This window comes from Eurosta solidaginis, chromosome 2, assembly GCF_040869045.1.
Source record: "Eurosta solidaginis isolate ZX-2024a chromosome 2, ASM4086904v1, whole genome shotgun sequence".
NCBI classification, from domain to species: domain Eukaryota; kingdom Metazoa; phylum Arthropoda; class Insecta; order Diptera; family Tephritidae; genus Eurosta; species Eurosta solidaginis.
In genome coordinates this window covers 53223233-53248827 of record NC_090320.1, presented here as the reverse complement: position 1 = coordinate 53248827, position 25595 = coordinate 53223233, and the positions used below count along the sequence as shown (strand labels likewise).

General features: G+C 38.7%; 5 protein-coding genes across 5 annotated transcripts; 2 read left to right on the top strand and 3 right to left on the bottom strand.

Annotated features, from left to right (window-relative positions):
• Positions 1–2586: 2586 nt before the first annotated feature.
• Positions 2587–7762, bottom strand: LOC137239725 (uncharacterized). The gene is made up of 3 exons (XM_067765341.1): positions 6700–7762; positions 5122–6632; positions 2587–2997 (listed from the first exon to the last, which is right to left on the bottom strand). The coding sequence occupies exons 1-3, from the start codon at positions 7472–7474 to the stop codon at positions 2827–2829; spliced, it is 2457 nt and encodes an 818-aa protein (XP_067621442.1). The 5' UTR covers positions 7475–7762; the 3' UTR covers positions 2587–2826.
• Positions 7763–10182: 2420 nt separating this feature from the next.
• Positions 10183–13120, top strand: LOC137239726 (protein CNPPD1). The gene is made up of 4 exons (XM_067765342.1): positions 10183–10453; positions 10518–10811; positions 11322–11444; positions 11509–13120. The coding sequence occupies exons 1-4, from the start codon at positions 10370–10372 to the stop codon at positions 12418–12420; spliced, it is 1413 nt and encodes a 470-aa protein (XP_067621443.1). The 5' UTR covers positions 10183–10369; the 3' UTR covers positions 12421–13120.
• Positions 13121–16435: 3315 nt separating this feature from the next.
• Positions 16436–18200, top strand: Trmt6 (tRNA methyltransferase 6 non-catalytic subunit). Its single transcript, XM_067765338.1, has 2 exons — positions 16436–17446; positions 17652–18200. The coding sequence occupies exons 1-2, from the start codon at positions 16519–16521 to the stop codon at positions 18098–18100; spliced, it is 1377 nt and encodes a 458-aa protein (XP_067621439.1). The 5' UTR covers positions 16436–16518; the 3' UTR covers positions 18101–18200.
• Positions 18132–21086, bottom strand: LOC137239723 (cytochrome c oxidase subunit 5B, mitochondrial-like). The gene is made up of 3 exons (XM_067765339.1): positions 18630–21086; positions 18386–18562; positions 18132–18322 (listed from the first exon to the last, which is right to left on the bottom strand). The coding sequence occupies exons 1-3, from the start codon at positions 18733–18735 to the stop codon at positions 18219–18221; spliced, it is 387 nt and encodes a 128-aa protein (XP_067621440.1). The 5' UTR covers positions 18736–21086; the 3' UTR covers positions 18132–18218.
• A 275-nt stretch (positions 21087–21361) lies between these two features.
• On the bottom strand, positions 21362–25195 carry LOC137239724 (cytochrome c oxidase subunit 5B, mitochondrial-like). The gene is made up of 3 exons (XM_067765340.1): positions 24955–25195; positions 21886–22059; positions 21362–21804 (listed from the first exon to the last, which is right to left on the bottom strand). The coding sequence occupies exons 1-3, from the start codon at positions 25034–25036 to the stop codon at positions 21698–21700; spliced, it is 363 nt and encodes a 120-aa protein (XP_067621441.1). The 5' UTR covers positions 25037–25195; the 3' UTR covers positions 21362–21697.
• Positions 25196–25595: the final 400 nt, after the last annotated feature.

Here is a 25595-nt window from a genome sequence, read left to right as displayed (position 1 = left end):
ATCGCCGGGCCCAGACGGTATATTCCCGGCCATGCTACAAGTTTCAAGTATGGCGGTCGTGGAGTGACTTAAAATAATATTCGATGGGTGCATAAGGCTGAATCATGTACCGCACTCTTGGAGAACTGCTCGTGTAGCTTTCCTACCAAAGGCGGGGAAGATCGGTCACGTGTATCCCAAAGAATATAGACCCATTAGCTTAACATTATTTCTGCTCAAAACCTTTGAGAGGCTGATAGATGTGTACCTAAAGTCCAACGTGGATGGAAAGCTGCTCTCCACAACACAGCATACGTACACCAAACGCAAGTCGGTAGACACCGCATTACATAGGGTGGTAATAAGCATAGAAAAATCCCTGGAATATAAGGAGTATGCTCTAGGAGTCTTCTTGGACATTGCCGGGGCTTTCAATAATGTTTCTAAATGGGCGATTATGGATGGTCTTAATTACATTAAAGTACATCCTGCCTTAATTAGATGGATCGGCTGCATGTTAAATTGCAGGAAAATTAAATCACAATGAGGATTGTACGAGGCCACGAAATCAGTGGACAGGGGCACACCGCAGGGAGGGGTGCTATCACCTCTGCTTTGGACGCTGGTCATCAACCAACTGCTCAGTCGATTCGATGAGGGACCCGTAAAACTTACGGCTTACGCAGATGACGTTGCAATTGTCATAAGTGGAAAGTGCCTTCCAACGATTAGTTCTTTGATGGATCGGGCGCTTCGGGATATTCATACCTGGGCATCTAATGTCCGGTTGAAAGTCAATGCGGAGAAGACGGATATGGTCTTGTTTACAAAGAGGTACAAGGTCCCAAATTAAACCAGGCCTAAGTTAGGAGGGAATCATCCTAGACAGTAAGCTTCATGGAAGCTCAACGTGGAGGAGAGGGTGAAGAAGGCACTCTATGCATGTAAAAGAAAGCTGGGGTGTACGTGGGGCTTATCGCCCTCTCTTTCTCATTGGGTTTTTACAGCGATTTAAGCCCTATTCTATACTATGGAGTTCTTGTTTGGTTTAAAGCCACACAAAGAACAACATACCTCAAAAAATTAGAGGGGGTATGCAGACTACCGATGCTTAGCATTACGGGGGCCCTGAAAACAACCCCAACGGCTGCACTGTATACCATTCTGCACATTCCAGCTGTAGACCTGGTAGCAACGAACATAGCATTAACAATTGCAACCAGGCTCGGTGCCTCGGGGCAGCTTGAGCGCCGACCATATGGCCATAGTAGTATAGCGTCATCAGTCACAAGACGAACAGACTACCTGATTCCCTATCTGCGCTTCGAGAGAGATCTTAAGGCCGCAATAGAGGTGGGCGGTTGGCGCAAGGGTGCGCAAATGGCGGAGGAGGCGATACATGTGTACACAGATGGTTCCAAGGTAGTGGAAGGAGTAGGGTCTGCGGTATACTGTGCTGATCCGGAAATAAACAGATCCTACAGGCTGCCGGATTACTGTAGCGTTTTCCAAGCGGAAATATTAGCCGTAACCAAAGCAGTAGAAACCCTGGACGAGAATAGTCAAGCAGCAATTAAGGCAATAATCTCGCATAGCACAGCATCTAAATGCGTGTTAGAGTGTAAGCAGTCTCTGGAGAGAATCGGGACAGGGAGCATACATCTATATTGGGTCCCAGGGCATAAGGGAATAGATGGGAATGAAAAAGCGGACGAACTAGCTAAAAAGGGTGCATCCCTTGAAGCTTGCTCCGTAGACGTCTCTATTAGACTGGGCGAGATTACGCGAAGGCGAGAGGGAGGTGCGTGGGGGAAAGGCGTGGGTTCAAGCGCGGGGCTGTAAAGTGTCGAAGATTATGTGTAGGTCTTACAACCTTAGACTAACAAAGTTGTTTCTATCATTAAAAAGAGAGGACTGTAGACTCATGACGGGTATTCTGACTGGACACTGCCTTCTGGCGTCACATGCCTTTAAATTAGGCTTGGTCAGTGATAGCAGATATAGGAAGTGCGGGTTGGAGGAGGAAACGATCAAGCACGTTCTGAGCTCGTGCCCTGCACTTTCCAGGCTAAGACTCCAACTAATAGGAGTGATACAGCTGTCAGATCTAGAAGCAGCAAGTGGCTTAAGTCCTAGGAAGCTTCTAGTATTTACCAAGAGGACGGAGTTATTTTATAACATAGGTCCTGGTTTTTGATAGGGTTTTTCAGTTTGGTCGTTAAAACAAACTTCTGGTAACACTACGGACTCAATCAGTCTATGTGAGGCCCTCATGGACCGGCCAGTTCAACCTTACCTAACCCAACACTGAAATGACAGTCATTGGTCGGGAAAAATCCCGAGTCGCTCCGATACATAGAACCGACTGCCTTGGGAAGCGATGCAGTGTCTTTATCGTTACAACAACAATATACCGTAGTGGGGTGCGTTTTGTCCCCGACTTAAGACATTAATTGCAGTATAACACCATTTAATTCACAGTCTAATAAAATGAAATAGTTCAAAGTGTATCCTTAATAACAACTTGCCCTTATATTCCATATCAATCCAGCCAATTCAGGAAACAACGAAAGTTGAGTTTCTAATATAGTTATAATTTGTATCCTGATATCAGATTATTTACTTAATATTTTACAAATGTTATAAATCTTAAAAACAATAATTATTACAAGTTTTAATTGTATATGATTATAACACAATTACAAAACATGAGCACAACTCATTCAACTATAAAATTCCAATATAAATACGCTGGCTTTTTCTTCATAATACTAATTTATATATTACACTAGTATTTAATAGCTCATAACCAGGTTTATTATAACCAAAAAAGAAAACTTTCGACTATCAGCTGTACAAACGATGAAAATCTTTGCGTAATTTTGAATAAATTTGTATTAATTGCTGTAACTGCATCGAGTGTGAAATTGCCGTACTATCATCGTTCATATTGTCTTCATCTAATGTAGGCATTCGCAGAAAAGTACCACTACAACTTGTTAAATCGCATTGAAGTTGCTAAAAACAAAAGTGAATATGAATTAGTACAAATTGTTGTCCATTTTGACTCAAAGGCGCTGATATTATTTTCAAGTAAATCTATCTATCTAAAACAGCCGGTAGTGACCTTAAAATTCAGTTAAAGTTGACTAGAGTTAACCTGGTCATTTTGATCGAAAACATAAAGTTTTGCTGTTCATCTTAGTTTAAGCCGTAAAAGTGGCAAGGATGAATTCTAGTTGTAGTTGTTGTAGCAATGACTCCTGGCAGGACAGACATTATATTTTCTTTTCCCCTTCTACTGTTAGTATTGTTGTAGCAGTGCTTCGCCCCATCCAATAGGTGTGACCGATCACAAATTGTCATCAATGTCCTCTAACGGAAGTCCAAGGAAACTTGCTGTTTCAACAGGGGTGGACCATAGTGAGAGGGCTGTTAGAGGCGTTGGTTCCACATTACAATTGAAGAGATGGTTGGTTTCATGTGGGTACACATTGCAAGCAGGGCATACATTTTGTATGTTGGGGTTGATTCTGGATAGGTAAGAGTTTAACCTTTTACAGTATCCAGATCGAAGTTCAGCTAGAGTTACTCGCGTTTCCCTAGGGAGTGTGCGTTCCTCTTCTGCAAGTCTAGGGTATTGTTCTTTGAGTACAGGATTCACCGGGCAAGCACTGACATAGTGGTCCGACGCCTGCTTGTGGAACTGAACCTGAAACTTCATAGCACAACCACCGTGCTAAATGCCATTAGCACCCAGATAAATTACGGTTTAATTCAAAACCCCAACCATAGAACATTACTCGTTGCGCCAGACCTATCAAAAGCTTTTGATACGGTCAACCATGGCACGTTACTGCAAGACCTCGAAGCGTCTACCCTTCCCCCCAAGTCTTAAAAGGTGGACCGCAAATTATCTGGGTGCCCGGCAGGCATCGGTGCAATTTAGAAACACAACATCAAAACCTAGAAGAATTAAACAAGGGGTGCTACCGGGTGGTGTCATATCCCCACTTTTGTTGAACTTCTACATATCAAAGCTACCTTGGCCACCAGAAGGAGTTATTATCGTTTCCTACGCCGACGACTGCATAATGATGGCCACAGGTCCAGGCCCATAGATCGATGAGCTTTGCAACAAAATAAACGGCTACCTCCCTGATCTCTTCAGTTTTTTCACCTCGCGAAACCTGACATCACCGACTAAATCATCGGCGACCTTATTTACAACATGGACGTCCCAAATGTCGACCATTTTGAATATCCACGTCAATGGCACTACGCTACCAACTGTCTTACACCCCAAAATCTTGGGTGTAATCTTCGATCAGTATCTACATTTTGGTGAGCATGCAGCCGCAATTGTACCGAAAATCAAGAGCCGTAATAAAATCCTCAAATCTCTTGCTGGCAGTACTTGGCCATCCGATTGCATACTACTTGTCTCCGATATGGGCGCCAAGCTTACAGACTACTCACTGGAAGAAGCTACAGGCCTGCCAAAATACTGCCCTCAGAACCACCACGGGTTGTCTTCTTATGTCCCCAGAACACCATCTACATAATGAGGCGAGAATACTCCCCATCAGGGAGAGAAATGAAATGCTAACCAAACAGCTCCTGTTGAATAGCAAAAAACTGGGCATCCCAATCTGATTGATAAGCCAACACCGCCCAGGGGCTTAAGGAGTAATATCCGTAAGCATTATGAGGAAATACGGCACCTGATAACACAGCCGTATGAAGCCAAAAAACAAGCAGGTTCCCCTTCTACTCTTTACCCTTTATTTCGTTGCCCAACGCGTCTATTACTTTAACTTTCTTCAAAGACATGAGGGTTTAAACCTCTTTTTGTTTATGTAGTTATGGGTGAGGAAGGTGGTGAAGTACCTCGCGCAAGACCATGAGGTAGTCTGGGATTCAAGCATTGCTGCTTGCTGCCGCTCCTCACCACCCAACCAGTCAGCCACGCAACAATTAAAATATAACCAACTTTAACACGCTCACGCTCCTTCTTTTCCTAAGCTGCCCTAGATGCCTTAACTTTTCAACAGGTTTTCGCTTACTGTTCAAATCATTTTCTATAGTTAACAAGGTCATTCTGATTGGAGTCATTCAAAAATGAAATCAAGTTATATTTACCATCAACATTTTCTGTCCGTCATCACTTGCAGTCGCATCACTTCCCACAAGCAACGCTGGAAAGCTATTAAGCAGTTGAAGTTTACAACAATATAAAGCGATCGTATCCATGCTTTCCATAGTTATATAACTCTCACTTGCAACATATTTAATTTCAATATGTGTGGACATAAAGTAAACATCCATGCTTTCTTTTCCCAATGTTGGTATATCAAAACAAGCGGCAACATCGCTAAAAGAGCAAGTAGCAGGCAAGCGCAGGGTATGTAAAAATCGCTTTATATCAGACGAGCGAGTCGATGAACTGTGCTTATCATTTTCGTTTCCGCTCGCTTGTAAAATTTGATTTTTGTTGGGCTGAAGATAGTTATGTATAAGTTTGTCAACATCATAGTTATTACAAATAGTTGCAAAACGTTTATATCGCGTAAAGAGCTCAGCGTAAGTACTCGAATTTATTTCTAAATCAATGGGCAACGTAATAGCCACAAAATCCACACCCAAACATACCAAGGTATACAATTTCATTTTTATGTCAGCCAGCAGCTGTTCCTTAGCACGTTTTAGAGGCAAAACAACACATAGTTGTTGTTGCAGCAGTGCTTTAGGTACATGCAGCATATAGCTATTATTACAATCAACATCTATATGTAAATGCCATAGGCCATCACCACTGTGTAATAAATCATTTTTGCTAATTTTTAAATAAATTAAAGCTACATAGCTATCATGATGAAACTGATAGCAATTATTTGCATATAATATTATTGTATCAGCTTGAGATTTTGTGGGTAATTGCATAGTGTACACTAGGCGCGCTTTCGCTAGAAACCGATATAGATGACGGTTTGTTGCCACAGCAAGCAATTGCTGCTTTACACACTCCTCCTCAACGGAGATATGTATACGTGCAGGCAACTGCATCAACTCGTTAACCATTTCCGCACGAGCCATCAAGTGCGCTAATCTATTTGGTGTTAGCTCATAAAGGGTATGCAACTTTTCATGCTCCGTGCTAATTGCGGCCTCACTTGACGAATGCGTTAAGGGCTGTTGAAAACTGGCAGGATTTTCAAAATTAATTTTATAAAATATATTGTTGCAGCTCATGCATATTAAATGTTGCTGTGTTTCAACCCAAGTACATGCCACAATCCCAGGTATGGCTTTGTACGTTTCTTGAACTATACAAGTATCCCTTTCGTTATCGTAGCTGAAATGCAACTGCGCCACCTGCTCTTCATCAGTAAAATAAAAGCAACGCCTACGTGGTGCATATACGTAATGACTATACTGTGCTCCTGTATGATGTTGCATACGTCGCAATCCGCACGTTAGGTGTGAATAATACCAAATATCAATGCTACCACATTGTAGAAATATAAGACAACGGCGCTCTTCGCAATCCAACTGTATGCAATCTATATTAGTCGCATATGCGCATAGCTGGTGTATACTGTACTCACAACTATCAGCCTTTTCATGCTCAGCTGTATTCGATTCCGATAAAGCTATAAGTAGGAAAATATACTCGTCATATATATATAAAACTTTATTTTAATATAGCATACCAAGTACCTACAACCAAAGCAAAGATAATTGTGGATACCGTAAAGATATGCAGCCATTGTCCTGCATTTAACTCCATTTCGCCCTTTAATAAATGGTGCAAAAAGTCCAAGTTATCCGCTGTTACTTGTTCAGATACGAGCGTATAAAATTCACTTTCCCACGAGCAGTTGAATATATTTCTATCATCAAATGTTATATCACAACGCTGTAAAAGTACGGGTACACTTCGACCTATATCTGGCACATCGCGATACATTTCCAATGTAAGTGCCTTTTCACTTACTACATAACGTATACAGCTAAATCCAACATTGGGTGCAGCAGCCATACAACGTACGCCACCTCCAGCATCATTTAGCCAGTCAACTGTATGTATTGATTTTACCGAACTAAAATAATAAACCTGACCGCTTCGCATAAGTAACAAAGCATTCATTTCTAGTATGAATATATGGTTCACAATTTCTCCCAATGGCAACGGCAAGCGCACCTTGGTCAAATTGATTTTCTTTGTACGTCGCGCTTTTTTGAATACAAAATTAAGCAAATATTCATCATTCCATGTTACAAAAACCGTCTTTCCAGCATCTGTACCATGATTGGTTAAGCCAAGCGGCTGGAATAATGTATCATCGTCAATAGACCACAGCAGCTTTTCGAATTCCTTGTCATCAGCTTCTTCCTCAACAACCTCTATCTCATCTATGTCCATTGCTACTATGGGTGGCTCCTGTGATGTGCTTTCACATTCTGCTCTTACCAAACGTTGAGAATCACTCATTATTTACTAAAATACCAGAAGTAATGGGCGGCTGAAGATATTGAAATTTGTTTACATATTTTAGCGGCAAATTGCAAACTGACAAAAATATAGTTGTCTAACCTAAAAAGTCGAAGGTATTAAGCTAACGCCACATGAGCTGCAAATTACTCTTCGCATGTATGTTCAGCAGCACTGCAGGGCGCGGACATGTTGATCAAATAGGAAAAAAAAGTGAAGCGCAGTGTAGTGCAGCTCAATGAGGCCTTAGCTTTAAAGTTACAGGACGTCCACACGGCACCTTTATTATCAATTCTCCCTTTCGTCGTCCACACAATTGTCGTCGTCCACACAATTAATCGCTGCTTACAAACAAATATATTTGTTGCTTGAACTTGAAACTTTTTTTTTTTTGTGAATATAGAAGATACTATTCCAGTAGCGTCAAAAAAGGCAAGTGACTTAAAATGAGTCCTTAAATGAGCCAGGTTTTCTTTCAATTGATTCAATGCGTGTAATCCAAATTATATTTTTATTAACAAAGGGGCCAGAACCATGTACAGCAGCATTCTGTTGTGTTCCGTTATATATATAAATTTAATTAGGTTTTTTAAAATGGCACCACGCCAGTATTTATATCTTATTTTGAGAATTTTCTTTTATGTATGTAAATGTGTTGTATCAATGTAGCTTGTCGCCATGTTTTTTCATGTCCCGTTGGATGATCCGTTATATAATGTGAGTTGGTTTTTTATGGCACCACGCCAGGTTTTAATTTTTAATATGCAATTATAAATTCACTGATTCCTGTTGGGAGTGTAAAACCACCACCCTCACTCGAGGACAGTAAAGCACTGCATCTTCCAACTCCGCCTAAACGCCCGAGGGAAGCACCGATGCCAACTTTGAGTCCTATTTTAATTTTCCACTCAACGCAAAAAGCCCGAAAATTGACGTTGAACCGAGGATGACACCGTACGACCGCTAACAACAATAATCTGAAAGCGGAAAAGAAAGTTTTATTTTTTATTTGCAGTTGAAGTTAGCAATTTTCATGTTGTTGTTGTAATGTTGGTGTGCACTGAAAAAAAATTTCCGTACAAAGGGAGGTAATTCTATACGACAGCATGACACTCTTAATGCATGTCCAAAAATATCGGGAGGGGTATCGAAAGACACGTTTCGTTCCCAAGATATTGAATCACAAAGCGGAAATAAAAAATTTTTTTCTGTCAAAAGATATTTCCAAAAAACTGAAACCGGGGTGGGATCTATAGTATTTTTGCGCAGACCTCCTTTCTGCATTGGCGGTCTTCGGCCGCGCTTATAAAAAATTACCCTGGGTGGGTCCAACCCCGGTTTGGAGATCAAAACTATCTCTATCTATATCAATAAATCTCCATTTGTTTTCACTGATTTTCTTGTTGTTGTTGATATATCCAAAAGCTGCACAATGCGCATTGTTAATATGAGTATTTAATTAAAACTCTTACAAAAAATAACAAATATTTGTAAACCAAAAGGCGGCTTAATGAAGAGTCAATACATACGTCATCAAAACAGCTGATCTAATGTTTACTGCGCATCACCAAATCTTTTGTGGGTATGGCAATGGAGGAATAGAAAGATTTTTCACTTGTATGAATTCAAAATGGAAACATTATTAGGTAATTCATTGCGCTTTAATTTATTAAAGGCCAATTAATGCTGACTTATCCATAACCAGATAAAACAGCTGATCGAACCAACCTTATGGAAATCAATGTATTCAATTAATGATGCCATGCCATAACGCTAAAGCCATAACCATACCATAGCCAACCATTTGGTTTTTGGTTTTTGCCATATCCATAACCTAAAAATATTTGAGTTGGAGAATTTATTAACTTTTTGTATATTTTATTTATTGTTTTGGATACGTTTTGACTAAGAGACTTCTTGTTTGTGGAATATGTTTGTAATTTTTTGCGTTTTCCTAATTTTTATGACAATGTCAGCTGTTTAAGGTTGTGGTACCATTAATCGATCACAATGGAGATGGTTATGGATATGCGTATGATTACGACAATGCGTTAGTGTTAAGGAAATTTAACTGGCGCTTTAACCGCGAGCAAAAAACAAACCTTCGTTGAATTCACAATGGTTAACTATTTTATACAACATATCATGGCGGAATGATACAAGGTGGCAGCATGGTGAAATACCCACAAACATAAATAAAAATTCGATATACTTTGATGATACTTTGTTTTTGTAAATTCGATGGACAAATGTCATGTCAAAATCGTACGGCGCCGGAAGTTGATGTATCAAATCAAATAAAAAAAGTTTATAATCAGCTGTCCCATGGTACCACCTTGAATCGTTCCGCTATGCAACACATGTAAAATATGCACAATCGTGTAAATCATTTTAAATGTTACCAAGTAGCGCAACTAACAGCTCAATTCGCACATTCACACGCACAGTTCTCGACTCAGTTTCAAAAAAAAAACTTTAGATTATTTAATTCAAATTTTAAAGTGAGATAATTCTTGCAAATTTATGTATACAGAATATATATGGCGTTTTTGTTGTTATTAAAACAATAGTTTTATTTATATTAAAGCTGTTATCATTTTTTTTTTAACTTTGAAAAAACTCCGAACACTATTCCTTCATTATATGACATTCGACTGCCTAGTCCACTGCCTTCCACTCTATTCGCAACATAACCTCTACTTAAGCTGCCAAACTATATAGTAAACAATGGTGTAAATTTTTATTACCACGTACTGGGATTCCGTATTTATTTTTGTAAAAATTTATGCAAAATTTACCATTTTAAACGTTATTGTTTGTTAAAATTGTATGTTTGGTAAGCAATTTACTGCGTTATAATAATTTTTGTACGAGAAAGTATTAGAGGGCAAATCAATGAAAATGACATACGGGCGTAGCGCTAGGAAACGACACATGAATGGTGGTGGGTCATGTGCAGCCACAACCAAAAGCGGCCAGGTAAACTAAACAGAATTTCGATTGATAGGATTTAATTTCATATACATCGATATGTTTTTTATAGGTAATGCCTCATGGCGACTTTATGGATCGTATACGTAAGTCGCTTTACTTTGGTAGTGACGCACTTGTAGAAGAAATGGAAGTATCACTACCGCTAGCTGAATATGCATCGGAATTATTTTCGGCACCGCACAAGGGGCATTCGCTGAACCGCTTGAACACAGTTGCCGCTGGTGGCGTACATGCTTCTCCGTGCTCACTAATTATGGCGTTGATATATTTAGATCGCCTTAATATGTCCGATCCAAATTATGTACGACGCATAACACCGCAAGAACTCTTTATTGTATCTATGGTATGAACATATACTTATTGATTTTAAAATAATTGTGTATATTTATGTACTTACTACTAACGTATAAGCTAAAAATGGTTACGCAATCAATATAGACGACTTGTTGAGTGGGTACGAGAGCTCCTATTTTCTTATAAAGACTATATAGATATTGTCATATAAAAACCGGAGCCATAGACAATGGTCAATAGAATAATCAGTTGAAATAGTAATAAAATTTACATATCGCATACCTAGGTTAAAAGGTAGCTAACTCAAAACTGTGAAATTTCGAAGTTATGAGTGCCACCGAAATTCCCAACTCAGCATCTACCGAACCATCTACTTCATTTATAAAAACCTGCAGTAATCAGTGAAAAATGGTTTTGTAAAAATGCATTGGCTCCTATGGGGGCAACAAACCAGGTATCCCGTTTTCTGAACGTTGCAATATTTTTAGTTGATCACTGTTCTTTCGTCTAGCTGTGCGATGTGTAAACACATACATGTTAACCATTTGATTTTTCATAGATGGTATCAACCAAATTCTATGCCGGATACGACGAGGAAATATATTTAAGCGATTGGGCTGAAGATGGACACATGTCTGAAAAAAGACTGAAAAAATTAGAACTTGAATTTCTTTGTGCCATTGTAAGTAAATCTATTGTAATAAATCTATTGTAATAAATCTTATTTTTTTTGTTTAAATTGATAGGAATGGAATATTTACATATCGAATGTAAACTTTTTTGAAAAATTGAGCAGCATTGAAAAACAACTAGCGCGCCGCGAAGGCTTACGCCGTGGTTGGCTCACCTATACTGAGTTAATGCAAATGTTACCATCCTTCACATTGGCCAAATTCATATTGAATAATATCGCTGTAATGGCTGTTAGTTATGCGGCAAGTGTGATTACCATAGCTGGTGCCTTTTTCTTGGCCAGCCAAATACCTGGCACTGTACTACATCGTAAAGCTATTGCAACAGTTATACGAGGCGAGAATGTTACTACTGTGCTGCAATCAACAGCACCTGTTGTAGCTTATGATGCTACACCATTGAATACACAACCACGTTTAAGGCGCACAAATAAGACCGAAATTGCACCGATAACAACTGTAACTGTAACCGAAGGAAATGCTCTAAATGATACATGCACAGCATTGAATATCGAAGCAGAACTTTTGAAGTTAGAGTGTCAATATAGAGAAGAGGCATTGCGTGAAGAATTACGCAGACGTCAACATGAAATCGAGAGTGCTACACGCTTAACTTTGCCTGATGCAGTACAACATGTTGCAAGTGGAAATAAAAAATCAAAAAACGCTTGGTATCCTACACGTTTTGGTATTGATTTATTACGCAATTGGTTTACGATCAAGGATGAATATGCCGGTGAAAAGTTTGTTAATTGGCTTAAACCATTGCAGGAACTAGAGCCGGCCATGCCGAAAGAAAATTTACTAGCAGCACAAGAAAATAAACAATATGAACGTGAATTTAGCAATGGTTGGGAAAATTGGAGCCTGGTAAATTTAACGACATCCATGTTTTGGCAATTGTTAGGCGATACTTCACAACAATCTTTTGTGAGTTTGCCATCGATGTGGCCTAAATTTATCTAGTAATACTAATATGTGTACACTATACAACTGTAACGCACAATGACTACATGGGAGATATACTTAAAAATATCTTTATCTATGCAAAATGAATTTAAAAAATTTTAATTGTTGGTTCATGTTAACTTAAATATAAATTTTTAATAATTCTTTGCAAATTTATATTGTTTAAATATTGTACTGCACTTGCTAACTCAAAAATATTATAAAACGAATTATCGACATCCTGAAAAGCAAATTCATATTAAATAACAAATATGACAAGACAATTTAACTTTTTAAAACTGTTGGTACTAATTAATTATTAATTTCAAGCTATGTACTAACTGGTCCTAATTTTTATATTTTGCAAACAATATAGTTTTGTTGTTTTTACTACTTTTCGAAAACAAACATTGGATTCCTCAAGTTGTTTGTATTGACCAAAAGTTTATTTTTATACAAAATATTGAAGATTACTAAGCATATTGAGTTATATGATAAAAGATTCTGAAACCTAATGAACACAAACTAACCAATTGTTCGCAATTCTATGCATACAAGAATCAAATATATAACTTGCTATATTTTTTTAATCATTAAAGCCTAAACACTTTAAATTTATGCGAACATGGAGAAAGAATTGCAAAGCCAATTTAATTGCAATATAAAAATAGTAAACATAACATATTTTAATAAAGCAACAAACGAGTCAAGTGTATAATATTGGAATAATTGAATCAATGAATCCTATAATATAGCGATCTTCAATTAAAGAACTTTCTAGGGGTGGAAAGTGCCGAGTTTATGGAAAATCCTGTGAAAAACGAGAATAAACTGCTGAGTTTAAAATGGTGCTAGTTTGCGGAACGTATAGGATCTAAATATGGCAAAGGACCATGAACATCAATAGCAGTCCCAAAAACATTCGGGTATGATGAATAGCGGAAAGATTTTTCGTCATCCTTTGTCAGATATGGTTTGGCGACAAACTGGTTTCGGTATTGCGACGTCAATAGTGTCGATTTCCGTTCGCGATTGGAGTTTACTGCTCTGGGAAGGTAGTCTCCAGACTATGATTGCCGTTGGAGTAAAAAATACCATTTTTTTTTAAATATTTTCAATTACTAGCCATTTAGAATCAATAGCTGTTTTTTCTTTACATCTATATACGTTTACGCTTAAGTTTTATATGGGCTGCTAAGCGTTAAACTTTATCTACTCTTATGAAATTGCTGCGCAGAAAATTAGTACTGCTAAATTTCAATACCATTATACCCAGATGCAACTGCAATATGTATCTATGTTTCACCTCTACACTAATTCTATGTATTACCTCTACAAATGGTGTGTGTCCACTATTCACCACAACCGATTCAGCTATAGGTTATACACAGCCATACAATAGGGGTTTGTGTCTCCACTTATCGGTAAAACATGTTCTGTAGCTAGTTGCCGCTAAATGGGTCTCCTCAGCATTATCTAAGTGAGGATAGGCGCTTTTTACGCGCAAACGTAGACGTATATACGTGAAAAAAAAACGCGGCTAATAATCCGATGAGGCCTGGCTAAAGATGGGCCCGATAAAAATAGATTTAGAGATCGCTGCCGGCGTTTGTAAATCCCGTTTTTTGTTAACTAGTTAATTTTAATTTGGAAAATAAATAAATAATGGTATCTTCGAGAGAAGGCGGCGGCCACGGCCAACTCTGTACCGGTTACCTTACCTCTTAGGCCAACCATTTATATCTGTGTTGGGAGCTGCAATATTTGAACCGAAATATGACAAATGTGGCAAGGTCTTTAAGTGGCAATCACGCAAGGCGAATCTATACCAGGTGGTGGCAAAGCGAATTCAAGCAATTCGCCGTACAGAAGAATGTCAAGTCAAAAGAAAATTTTCATTGATTCCGATCATTGTTTACTATAATTCCGATTAACTGACATGTAGTACTAGACGTTTTATGGAAAATAATCAAACAGAAGCAATCAGCTGTTGGGATAACAACACCTGGTACCAAGGCGAATCCATATCAGGTGGTGGCAAAGCGAATTCAAGCAATTCGCCGTACAGAAGAAGAACATACAAGGCGAATCTATACCAGGTGGTGTCAAAGCGAATTCAATCAATTCGCCGTGCAGATGAATGTCAAGTCAAAAGAAAATTTTCATAGATTTCGATTAACTGACATTTTGCTGTACAAGACTTTGTATGGAAAATTATCAAGAAGAAGCAATCAGCTGATGGGATAACACCATGATTCAATTACTAGAGGTTTGTTCTTCAATGATGACAGATCTTTGACACTCCCAAATTGAAAAATCTGGACGGGTTGCTTTTTCGAAATAAGGAAAAAGGGGAGTAATTCAATCCCCTTCAGCGAAATTGTAGTAGACAAGTATCTTTGGTAGTATATTAGTAGTGATAATAAATTTGTAAATGCCAAAAGTTTTTGGGGAAATAATTCATTTTCTACTAAATATTTAGTGAATTGATAAAGTTATGTTGGTTTGGTCATTCTTTCAGAAATTGTTTCAAGAAAGCCGTACGTTAGAATTTTATTCAAAAATGCATTATCTCAAAATTTGTTTGCAAAACTCCCTACATGAGCATAAGTTCAATGCCATAAGAGGGAGTTAATGAAAAGCATTTTGAGATGAAGCGTTCTTCAATTTAACTCTAATATGGGGCGGTTTTGTGACAAATCCAGATTTGGGAAATTTTTGAAAAATATTTTGAGAGGCAGCCGACATGGGGTGATACGCTACTCAGCAGCCGCAATGAACTTACAAAAACAAAAAAAAAAACAAAATGGCTTATTGTCTAAGAACTTTATATTCCTACTTTGACTTTGACAGAAGAGTTAAGCTTTTGTGCGGTCCTGCCGCTACGCAGGGAGTATTCAACTTTTTATTCTGAAATTTCGGAAAGCTCTTTTCCGTTAATTATTCATGGAAGCGTTGCGTATAAACCATTAATTTAGAATATTCGGAATATGTTCATTTGATACTACCTCACGAGGTCCGAATATACATAATATTCCAAATATAAACCGATTCTGCAAATTCTTAAATGGAGACGAATGTTCCGAACATACGGAATTAATAGAACAGAAGGTCGACTTTTAATACGCGCCCAAAATATCAAGAGAAGTGTCAAAAGACGCGTATTGACCTCGATAATAATAATTCGAGGGCGGAAACAAATAATCTAGCTCGTTCAAAAGATATTGACGAAAAACCGAAAATTACCCCGGGTTTCATTGACGGCCTTCAGCCGAGCTTATAAAAAATTACTCTGGCCGGTCCACAAATGAGGTCGGATCAAAATTAAATGCGTGCAAAATCCCTTTGTACACAAAATATTTTTCAGTGCACAAAAACATTACAACAAACACATGAAAATTGGCAACTTTCAACTGCACATATCTCCGGACAGAGATACAATTTTTCTTTTCCGCCTTGGGATTATTATTGTCGAGGTCACCTATCTCGATATTTTTGGACGCGTATTAGCAGTAGACTCCTGTTCTAGACTTTTACCTGAATAAGTTAACGTGCCCAATGAGTACATTTCGTTATGGCATTTCCATTATTTACTAATGACATTTTTACGTGAATCGATATAATAGTCGAGGTTTTGACGTTGAACGATGAATTTTGAATTGGTTTAGGTTTCGTATGTTCATAGGTTTAAGAAAGTACACGATTCCTTGGTGTCCGTACTTTTCATAAAACCTATGTTCAGCCACACTAATAGATGATGGCATAGTTAATAAATTCATCATAAAATTAAAATAAACTTGTCGGGTATTTGTAAACTGATTGCTTCCTATTTCTACTACTAATATTTTTCGAAAATTCGCAAAGAAACAACACAGGTAACGGGTGTCAATTGGATTTGGGAGCAAAATGGCTGCAATTGTCAAAAAATGTGTCTGTCGAGCAAACCTCTTGTGATTGAATCATGGGATAACACCACCTGTAATGAATTCGCCTTGAGAACATAACATCACCTAGTACTGAATTCGCCTTGGAATAAGCTCTATCAGCACAGTTAACACTGTCAGAAATATAACGAAACCCATTCGCACCACCATAACAGGAATCTCTAACGTCGAAATGCCGAAAATCCAAATTGGCGACTACATTGTAATCCAGCGACAAAAGTACACGAAATTACAAAAATTTGGTAGTTTGGAAACTACCTCCATGTTGGGTAAGGAACAATTGGAATTACGCGCATTACTAGATCAACCTTACAGTGCCACTTTCAAAATGTGCCCCAAAGAGACTACGCCATCTAAACAACGCGGACAACGCAATCTACGTCTACACACCTTGGCGCTTTGTAATGAGCTGGAACTACGTGACATACGCGAACGTTTGGGTATTTCGGCCAGTGGTGCCGACAATCGCAACATAATTGATGATGGTGACTCGCAAACGCTGCGGCCGGAGGATATTGAACAATTACGCGATGAACACAGTGAATCCACAAAGATTATTGAAAAAATAGTGGAAAATTCCAAAACTTTCCACACGAAAACCGAATATTCACAAGAAAAGTATTTGCGAAAGAAGGAAAAAAAATATTTTGAATTTGTGCAAATAAGACGTCCCACATTGCGTTTAATCACTGAAATATATTATCGACAAGAACCAGAAAAGGTGATGGGCATGCGAATAGACACATTATCACAACTCATCTCATATGCGGGTGTAAGCGGCTTTGGTAGTTATTTAATGTATGAGAGTGGTACAAATGGTCTGCTACCTGCAAGCTTTCTAAATTCAATTGGCGCTAACACTGAGGCGACACTTGTGCACATGCATCCAGGTAATGTGCCACAGAAGCAAGCAATGCTAGCGCTAAATTTGCCTCAAGAGCAACTACAACGTTGTATCTCAGTAAATTTATATTCGGTGCTGCGAGAATACTATCAAGGGAAGGATCAACAGTTGCCCGAGGCCGCTACTGAGCCAAGCACACCCATTGAAGAAATCGAGCCAAGCAGTAAAAAGCAGAAACTAAGCGAAGATGATGCGGGTAAGTAACATTGAATAAACGATTAGACAGGCTTGATCTGTATAAAAATATTGCCAAAAACTCACTTGGAGAATTCTCCAAAGCCTTTCTGATCTTGTTTACAGAAAGACCTAAACTTGTATTATCAAAAACCTCTGACAGGTTTTCGCCATTGCAGGACCATAAACCCTTGCTAGCTGTAATAACTTCTCTTTTTTTTCTGCAGCAACATCGGGGGCAACATCAAGCACTGTTACAACAACAGCAACATCCCCTAATATCGACAGCACCGGCGATTCTAGCGAAACAAATAACACATCCGCAACAGTTCCAGCAGCGCCGGCGCAGAAATGGCAAATAGAAAACCGGCGTGCATGTGAGTTAATGCGCGTCAAGTTCGATGCACTTGTCATAGCAGCAAAGGAACACCCAAGTAACATCGTGCAAACTTTATTACCCTTTGTAAAACCTTCACGCCCAATTGTGTTGTACAGTCTTAGCAAGGAATTGTTAATGGACTTGTATGTAGAGCTGAAAACCAACTCGAATGTCACAAATTTGCATTTGACTTCAAATTGGCTACGCTACTATCAAATATTGCCCAATCGCACACATCCTGAAGTAAATATGAATGGTAATAGTGGTTACCTGTTAACTGGTTATACCATAGGTTAATATTCTTAGCTTAATTAGAATGTGTAAACAATTTTATTCAAATTAATAATTAATAATATATTAATTAATCGGACGAATATATGCCACGGCTTGAAGTTGACTTTTGCTGTAATTCTTTTTAAATTGGTTTTACTTCCTTTAATTGGAAATAAAATCCACATTCACACCGTTTGGGTGCACCATTTTCCAGCCACATCCAATTAACAAAGAGATTACCCTTACCTAAAAAGAATGTTTGCAAAAAGCTAAATACAAAAGTATGACAACAATCTCATGCATGCTCACATGCGCAGCCTATAATACGCCCACTAAATGCAGATGGAATCATAGTTGGTTGCTCTTTAGTGCCAGGCCCACGTTTTATGATCGTATCGAGTAGCCATGGATCTTTATTACCCGCTTTCCACTGTTCCAATTCGCGTTTCTCGATGCCAGTTGCATGCTCCATTGGATCGTTCATTTCTTAATTGGGATTGTTTGTCAGCTTTCTAATATCACTTATAAATCCTAAGTTGTTGTCCACACTTACCACCTAAACATGCTTTCGTAGTGGAGAAATTGCGACAGGATAACTTTGGACACTTTTTCAAAATTTGTAGGAAGATTGAAAAACAGCTCGTTGGTAAGGCAGCCATAATTGCCAAGAAACTTTTATTTGCGAGAATTCAGCTTCGAATCCCTTTTTTCGAAAATATTTATTAATAGTCGAGTTAAGTTAAATACGTAGCTTGCTAATAACAATACAAAAATACCTATTTTTCAGTATTCTAAAAAGTGAAATGAGGATTTCCATATCAAAAGGCAGTAAGTGCAATATTTTTCGGGTTTTGATATAATCATTTCTTCTTTCCAATATCTTTAAGGTAACAAGTAAAAGGATAACTTCTTAAAATTCTCATTAATAATTTCTAATGATTACATTTTCTCAATTTTGCTGAAAATTTTCGTTTGCAGTTGTAACGTTTTGATATGTGGTTAAATGGGGTTACACTGAAAAGGCAGCCCGGGGTCGAGAGAGATCCCAAGTCCCTCCGGTACATTTTTTAATTTATTTATTATTACGGCTGTTTAGGCCTAAAACTTAAACTACTAAGTACAATTCATTATTATATCATTTATTTCTATTGAATATGCTGTTGGAATGCCATGTGATTCCGATCAGCATATTTACTGGCGTAACAAACGGACGAGTCTGGGAGCCAGTCATTTAAGGAAGGTTGGAAAGGACGCGTTTCCAATCCTCCAGGGCTCCCAGCTTAAGGCAACAAAATTTGGAACTTATATTTTGCAATTATATTTGTATTTTAAGCTGTCGGAATGTATTGGTCTCCGATCAACACAGCTAAACATGTCTTTGGATGTTGGAAATTGAAGTGTACCCAATCACCCCTCTACTTTGTTTAGTAAAGACGCTGTCGGAACCCATGAAGATTCCGATCAGCACAGCTCAAAATATATTGGGAGGTTGAAAAGGACGTGTTTCCAATCCCCCCTGCTCCAACTTTTGTTTGACCTTATTTTGTTTACACATCATATAATTTTATTGTTATATTAATGCTGTCGGAATGCGAGTGATCCCGATCAGCAACAGTAAATATAGGCTGAAAATACCGAATTCCAGCGAAATTTGTTGTTGGAACTGTCTGGAGTTACAGGTGGCGACTGATTTTCTTTTCCTTAGGGCCGGGTGCATTGTATTTTGCTGCTACCAGTATTACCATTCCCTTTTCGCGCTCCAGTATCGGTATGTCATGTAAAAAATAAAAAAAAAAAAAAAAAAAACTATCTTATTGTAATGGTTTTACAATGCTCCAATAAACTTTTTTTAAAATTATTGAAGTTATTACTACTTTTTATGTGATTAGGAAGTTCATTGAAATATTTCAGGCCCTTTTTTAGCTCGATATTACAAGATTCCTTATTCATCGCTCTAGATATGACCATAAAATGGGTTTTATTAACATTAAGTTTAAGCTTATTGTTACAAAGCCACCTGTATAGGGTGTTCAAGTCTTCCTGCATTTTGCTCCTAGCTAACATGATATCAAGTTCACTTACTTGGAGCAGTGCGTCATCCGCATTGAACCGGCTGTTGTTGTTGTAGCAGTACCGGATGTCGTGGGAAACGTTTTGATATGGAGCTCATTAGCATATATGCTAATGCCGGTACTGCTATAATTTATGAGTATTAACCACCCCAGCGGGTTAGGGGATCAGAATATACCCGCGGTAGGTATGCCTGTCGTAAGAGGCGACTAAAATACCAGATTCAAGGGGCTGTGTAGCGCAACCTTTCAGGTTGCCAGCGCAATATATAGCTTCTCAAAACCCAATTGTCAACCTCACCTATCCGCGGCGAATCCTGTTTCACTGACAGACGAGGCTCTGGCGACCCCAAGCTCCTCACGGAACTTGGGGGTAGGGAGGGAAGGAATGGCCTGAAGGTTAAATGTGGCCACATAAATCGTTCCCGAGATGGTCGGGCTAGCACCTTAATGGTGCTATGGTACCGGAGCGTACCGGATTTGTATCCGGCAAAGGACCATCACATCGATAACACTCCCCAAAGCCTTCGGGGAGCAACCTTATCGCTACAACAACAACATGAGTATTAACCCAGAGGTATATCTTATGTGAATGGGACTGTTACACTTAAGGTTTCCTTTCTTGATCTGCTTAAAAGTTCTTTGTACGACTTCTGTGGAGCGACAATTCCAAGGTATTGTCAATGCTACTAGTCCCACAGCCCCTTGCCTTTTTCGATACCAGTATGTTCAACAAGCTCGCTGTTGCGGCGGATTACTCATGACACACTGAAGTGATTATTACCGCATCTCGGCAGTCGATTGAAATGCAGCGAACGATAGTTCTCCAGATAGCCTCTTGGAGCTTAACATAACACTCGGTAAAGTCGCCATGTGTGTGGTGCACTTCAACGGGCATGTACGTCAGATCGATTGTAATAGTTTTAGTGAGTCCTTTTTGCTGGACCAACAACACTTTACCTTCTACAAAGGGGATTAACAATCATATTTTCATAGTTGGACTAATATTTACCCTTATTCAATAACATTTTCAAACACAATTCGACTTCAATGGTGCATATCTCTTTATATTGGTTTAGGTATAGCAGTTACAATAAAAAATTGCATCTTGATGCCGCTTGTCAAGCAGGATTCGAGCAAAATATGGTCAGTAACACAAAAGGAAGCTTTCGGAATTTGCGCCGGGCTATGAGGTCAAAAAATAATAAGTAATTCATTTTGGAACACTGTGTTGGGTGTTGTTGTTTTTTTGTCACTAAATATAATCAACATAAATTAATTACAGTGTTTATAAAGTAATTAAATTATTATTATTTATATTAATAATATTATGCCAGTAGTTGTTTGTTGGCTAACTGAAAGCAGCTTTCGGCAAATGTACGTTTTCTATTCCATTTCTTGTTTACTTGTAAGCAATTATATTCGTTTTATATTTACTAAATATCTGCCGTTTTTTCAATTTCACCATGATTTCATTTGTTGGTTTTGTGAATTTATTTGGTTACTTTTTTCTTAATAAAAAGATATTTGCATTTATTTAAAAGTAATAAGTTTAGACAGGAGCTTTCTCAACCAATTTGAACCAATGACCGCATTCGCAGCGTTTTAATGTACCTTTTTGCAGCCACATCCATTGCACATAAGTTTGATCTTCTTCGCCTGGAAATAATATAAAATAAATGTTTAGGATGTTAAAAAAATATAGTTTTTGTTCGCTTGTGCTATATATTCTTCACTCACAGATGCAACCAACAATACGCGCATCAAATGCGGATGGTATCAGATTGGGGTTTTCTTTGGTGCCTGCGCCACGTTTGAACACTTTCATGTCGAAGGGATTATCGTTGCCAGCAGCTTTGGCTAAAAGTTCACGCTTCTCAATACCGGTTGCGTGATCCAGAGGATCGTTCATCACTGAAATTGGAATTCAAAATATTTAGGGCTTTATTCTGTATTGCGAGCGATAGCTCAAACGAACGATTCGCCTACAAACGATTTCGTCTAGCAAGGGTATTCTGTATCATTTTATCTCGACTTTTACGTTTCTTACTTTATGTCAAACAGGAAGGCGAAAGCAGTTGTCGACTGTGCAAATACACTAGCGATTCGTCTCTGAGGTGAAAGGAATGCTCGTTTCGTAATAGAGAAGTAGGCCCTTAAATTAGTTATTTATAGCCTTTTAAAGAACATATTATTGTTTCACAAAAACTGACTACAATTGGTAGCACTATGGGACATCAAGTCATACTCAAACTTACTGGAGGTCTCCTCTTCCTCTTCATAAAGTACGGATGCCGATGGAAACACTTTCTTGAACAGATAGTTTTCATCAATTTTCTTATCATTACCTAGGCCTCGAAGGTTTGGGCTTCGGTGAACTATGTTCGAATCAGCGTAAAGCACATCATTAAACCCTTTTCGATAACCTTTCTATAGAATACTTGGAATTCATTTGATTTTTGTTCTTCGTAGAATTTTACTTTTGTTGCTGTTGTTGGCACAAAGAAGCACTTTAACAATGCAATAAATCTTTGGGTTGAGATTGGATTTATAGACTAACAATGTTTTCGACTTTAATTCTGCTCGCCCAGCGGGTTAGGGGATCAGAATATACCCGCGGTAGGTATGCCTGTCGTAAGAGGCGACTAAAATACCAGATTCAAGGGGCTATGTAGCGCAACCCTTCAGGTTGCCAGCGCAATATATAGCTTCTCCAAATCCAATTGTCAACCTCACCTATCCGCGGCGAATCCTGTTTCACTAACAGGCGAGGCTCCGGCGACCCCAAGCTCCTCATGAAACTTGGGGTGGGGATGGAGGGAATGGCCTAAAGGTTTAATGTGGCCACATAAATCGTGCCCGAGATGGTCGGGCTAGCACGTTAATGGTGCTGTGTTACAGGAGTGTACCGGATCTGTATCCGGCAAAGGACGATCACACCGATAACACTCCCCAAAGTCTTTGGGGAGCAACCTTATCGCTACAACAACAACAACAACAACCTTAATTCTGACTACAATAGATGAAATCATTCAGTTTCAGTCTACACAACATATCCAAATCAAATTCATTCATCAATAGCTCAGTTGCACAGCATTCGCGGTGGAATGGTGAGTTTGCACAATCCAAATCTGGTTTTCTTACTTATGTTCAGCGTGATCGCTGAGGGAGTGATATTCATTGTTGTCACCAGGATTCGTGTGATAGGGAGTTTCAAGTACTTTACTATTCGGGACTATAGTTGAGTAGAGGTCGTCTCCACAACGGTAGTTTGAAAGGCGGTAAAATACTCCTGGGAAAGCATGAACCAAAAGGGGCCCGTACAACTTTTAAGCATCAATAAATATGGACTGCTGAGTGGAATATCACCTCATCTTCTTTCAGATCTAATGCCAAAAACTTAATATCTGTGCACAAAAAGTGCTTTACGTCAATTTTGAGATATGGAGTTTTTGAAATCAATCCTACTAAGGAGGTAGGGCTGGGATTCAAGGGGTTGTGTAGCGCAATATATAGCTTCTCCAACCCAATTGTCAACCTCACCTTCGAGCGGCGAATCCCGTTTCAGTAACAGACGAGGCTCTGGCGACCCCAAGCTCCTCATGGAACTTGGGGGTGGGGAGGGAGGGATGGCCTGAAGGTTCAATGTGGACATATAAATCGTTCCCGAGATGGTCGGGCCAGCACCTTAATGGTGCTGTGTTACCGGAGCGTATCGGATCTGTATCCGACAAAGGACCATCACATCGATAACACTCCCCAAAGCCTTCGGGGAGTAACCTAATCGCTACAACAACAACAACAAGGAGGTAGGGCTTTTTTAAACAAATTTCTGAGATAAGGCGTTTTCGAACTCGCAGTCGAGACGGTGAAATTCTACTCCGACGTCGACATAGAGTAATTTTTTTAAGTGACATCTCAAGAAATCAATAGTCTACCCACCACCCGTGATATTGTTTTTCATTGGCCATTCACCCCTTCAGCTGACAACACTGCTACAAAAATGAGAAGGATAAGACAACAAACTTTGTTTACAGCGATCTACATAGCTAACAGAATTCAACGTGACTAGATGTCAGACCTATATGGAAGGTTATCTATTTTCGATTATCCTGAATGCGTATTTTTTATGCATACATGGTTAGGTAAGCAGCTATTAAAAATTATATATTAATATGAATGTAACAAAAATGAATACAGCACATAAACTACGATGACTATTTTACCTTTGAAAGGTTACATAAACAATAGACCGTGGTCATTAGTGTGAGTAGCGATGGCAAATGTGTTGACTGACTGCGATGGTATAATCGGAGTAGGCTATCTGAATGTTAGATATGTATTTTTAAGAAAGTTGCGAGTATTATTCTTAGAACCCTATTGCTCCTAAACGATTTAATTTGAAAAGCAAATACCGAATAACCGCATGAAAGGGAAAACTACGATTTGAAACATTGGTTACATAAACCTAAAAGTACATTGCCATAAAGCATTTAGCTTTTAGTTAGCATTTGTATACCTGAATATGATCAAAAAATGCATTTAACTTCGGTTTTTGCTTCCTTAACATTACGTAACATTTGCATTCCGACCCCGCGCAATCATTCATCACCGGGTTTGCCACACGAGAAAAATGCGTGTGCGAACTGTCAGAAGTACTCATACCAGTCAGTAGCCTCAAACTTTCGTTAGTCCTGGAGTCACTTACTCCAGGCAATAGTGGTTTTAATTAAAATACTAAATAGCTATTTTCAGTAACGCAACTATCTTAATCGGGGGTTTTCTATTGTACTTTTAAGGCTCACTTACTTTTGCAGAAACGCACTGGAGTGCACTGTAAATTTTGGCGTGTCGCCGCACGCAAAGCCATACGCCCACACACCGCTGCCATTTTGTGTTATCTATTTACTGTTTTTTGAGTTAAAGTTTCAGCAAATATTCGCAAATTGCGATAGCACAAAAATTTTCGATTTTTGGCAAAAAAAGGCTGGTTTATTTCGTAATTTTTAACACACACACAAACTCGTTTGCGCTTTTGAAAGGCTGAAAAGTCAAAGTGACATTTCATTCGTTGCATTGTAGGTATTGCCATCGTCAAAATTATTTTACTCGTTGAATGATGGCAGCTCCCAAAGTATATGCCCCAGCAGCACATTCTCATCCGAAGCACCAACGCATCGAAAGGAAATACGAAATTACTCATCTCCATTGAGGACGTCGATGACAGTACTCGAGTGCTCATAATTAGGGCAATTAAAAAGGCTGAATATTTATTATAAGAACAAAAGTTGGCAGACGGTGAAAAAAAATTTACATGGTACTGACAAAAACACAAAATATAACATATTAAATTAAATCAAGGAAACCTTCCTCCAAATCTTCGCAAATGAAGACATTTTTAAAATATGCAGCTAAGCAGTAGGTGCCCTGGCGCAGAAGAAAACCGAACC